At 28.2% G+C, this 3,119-nt stretch overlaps 1 protein-coding gene across 2 annotated transcripts in view; it reads right to left on the bottom strand.

The window, feature by feature from the left end:
- Positions 1 to 669: 669 nt before the first annotated feature.
- Positions 670 to 3,119, bottom strand: part of Mob3 (MOB kinase activator 3) — a 12,182-nt gene continuing 9,732 nt past the window's right edge. For both annotated transcript variants that reach the window (XM_014423697.3, XM_014423705.3), the window contains exon 5: positions 670 to 2,422. In XM_014423697.3, the coding sequence (XP_014279183.1) occupies positions 2,282 to 2,422 (141 nt within the window). In that variant the 3' untranslated portion in view covers positions 670 to 2,281. The remainder of the gene's footprint in view (positions 2,423 to 3,119) is intronic.

The following is a 3,119-nucleotide window of genomic DNA, read 5'->3' as shown; positions in this document are numbered from 1 at the left end:
TAATAATCAGATATTACAGGATTTGGTAAATTATTAAAATATTAACATAACAAATAAATCAATACAAGTTTATCATTTTAATATATTGCTTGAGAATCTATATGTGTTCATACGTATATAATATATATAACTATTCAAAATTTATTGTAAATAACAATAAAAATCTTTGGCTCGATTTAAAATATTAAAAAAGCGAAATAAATAAAATTAAAACAAGTACAATCATGATTAATAAAACACATTCGAGGATGGTATCTACATTAAATTGAATCAAATAAGAGACAGATGCTATGTCGGGATAAAAAGTTACAATTTATTTACAAAGCAGCCGTTGTCAATATAAATATATAAATATTATATATTTTAATTCTTCTTCTCTCTATATATTTTAATTCTTAAAATAAAATCATAGGTTAGTCAACATTATTTACACTAACCATAAAGTGTAGAAACTACAATTTTTATCTTTTATATATATATTAAAAATTTCATACTAGTGTCAAAACTTTTTACAATTGACCATTTTCATGGGGACATATATAAGGTGTGAAGATAAATAAATTGCTGAAAGGATACTAGAACAAGAGAAAAAAAATTGACAGAAGTAGTGATTTTTTTTCCTTTCTAAAACGAAAAATCTAAATTTCTACACCAAAGCTAGATTTTAAATTAATTTTAAAATATTACTAAGTCCTTCATAACTGTCAACAGCGATGAGAACTCTTGGGACACACACTTTAAAAATAATAATCACAGAACAACACGATATGTGGTTCTCTAAAATATTTTTGGAAAAGTGGAACAGCTCTTATAGCAGGGAAGTTATTGAATATGAAATCACCAACTTGAAATCAGTGTTAACCCTTTCAGTGCCAAGACCATGACAAAAATTTTCTTTTTGTTCTTTCTACATGAAACTATAAGGAACAATTCATTAACCTTCTATTATTTGAATTAAAAACAATGCACAATAAGTGCATGAAGTGTGCCTTCAACTTAAGGCTAGGCGTTACCTCACTTTAGAATGCTGATTAGGTATTATTAGTGAGTGGACTGCATACTAAAATGAATCGCTAAGAAAATAAAACATAAATTGACAGAAAAAGAATCTGTTGAATAATTAAAAGATGGTTGTAGGGGTGGCCGAAAGAAAACTGGGTTAATGATGATGATGAATGCTGAAGATGTAAATGATATTGAAAGAGGTCAACTTACTCCTGATTCCTTCTTCGCATCCCTCTTGTTTATTGTTGGGGTGCCACTTCCCTAAATGATCTATCCACACATGATTTTCAATGAAGAGAGGTAGAAAAAAAAAATATCATCCAGAGAAAAATGGCTTTCTCATCCCTTCTTCTACCCACCGAGGGGATGCAAGGTTCTACTAATGGCAACAAGGAGTGCTAGCAGTGCCAGCATTATAGGGGAGGACTCTTCCAGACTATTTTGTTTTACACGAAACAATAAGAAACATATTAACTTCATTATTTAACTTTTATCTAAGGGCTCAAATATTGTATCCTTGAAAAAAGTGGAGTTCAACTACAGAGAGTTAGAAGTAGATGGACAGCTACGAGTAGGAGGAATGAATGACAATTTTTTAAAACCCTTAAGGAATATAGGATGATTTAAGATTTGACCAGAGGATAGGCAAATGCCCGAAAAGTTGTAGATGGTCAAATAAAGAAGTGAAAAGTAGTGAGGGTTTTTCCTTTAAAAAAAAAGAAAAGAATATAAAAATATTAACCATCCTGACCACATGACCAATCATTATATATGTTCATAAAACAGAGATACATTTATGACATAACACTACATTTTCCTACTAACTATAAAAAGTAAAGTTCATTACAGCATTCGCACAGTTCATTTCAGAATATTTGCAACATACAAATTTTTTTTATTAGATGATAAAATGGTCCTGGCATCGAAAGGGTTAAAAGTACACAAGAAAAGACAATAAGATAATAATCACACAGAAACGGCTAACATAACAATAGTCTCAAATATTTTCAACTACTTTTTTTGTCCCAAAGTCTAAATGGTTTAGTTTAATAGAATACTTTCAAAAAATATCTACGCATATCACAAATGGTAATTAACAATAATTGCTTTACTATATTAAAACTAAAAAAATAAATAAATAACAATCTGGCCTCTTCCAAAATAAATATTAAATAAGGACTAGCTTAGTTATAAGTTGATGTGATACACTGGGTAGTGGTACTTCAAGATATAACACTTTTGAAAGAGAAGTATTTTGAGTGGTGATCAGGATTAGCTAGTGAGCAGGCGGTGGCGACGCGTCACGGCATATCCTGTACGTCATCTCTTTAAGTGGTTCCAGTTCCTTAGTGCTCACCAGGTCAAACTCTCGCACGAAATAGTAAAAGTGTTTATAGCAGGTGTTCACATGAGGTTCCTTTAAATGAAAAGCAACAATTAAAATATAGTGTCTACAAATTGTTTAGGATTAAGGAAATAAAAGAACATTAGATTTAAGGGTAAAGCGACCATTTCATAAAAAAAAAAAATTGGATTTTTTTTTTTTAATTTTGCTTCTTAAAATACATTTCCTGAAAATATTAATACCAGTCCCATAACTTTCTGAGCACTGGAATTGTTTCAAATATTTTTTTATTTTTCAAAGGAACAATTTTATAAAGTAGGTTATTAACAAATTTTATTTATAACAGAGTTCTAAAAAAAAAAAAAAAGGTTTTTATTATGTTAGTGAATATATTTAGTGTGTTTTTTTAAAAATTATTATTATTAAAATAAGGAAAAAAAACTTTAAGACTTTGACAAAGCAAGTCATGTGTGAAATACATTTGTAGTGATTCTTACATGTATGATAATGTCATATTAATTTGTAAACAAAAACTAATATTAAAAAAAAGCAATAATAATAACAATTTAAACAACATGTATACATTAAACTCATTAAAAAAATTAAACCATGGCTTATTTAACACTTTTTAATACCTATAATTTTTTAAAGTCTAATTAAACCATCTGAGGAAAAGATTAATAGAAAAAAGATTACTAAAGTAACAGATAAGGCTTAAAAAAAAAAGAAAAAGAAATTTGTCAACTAGAAAGTGTATTAGTCGACAAAT

Source organism: Halyomorpha halys, unplaced genomic scaffold (genome assembly GCF_000696795.3).
Source record: "Halyomorpha halys isolate HHAL.00 unplaced genomic scaffold, Hhal_1.1 Scaffold24.1, whole genome shotgun sequence".
Classification (NCBI taxonomy): domain Eukaryota; kingdom Metazoa; phylum Arthropoda; class Insecta; order Hemiptera; family Pentatomidae; genus Halyomorpha; species Halyomorpha halys.
Note: the sequence above shows the minus strand (reverse complement) of the source record. Positions and strands in the feature narration are given on the sequence as shown.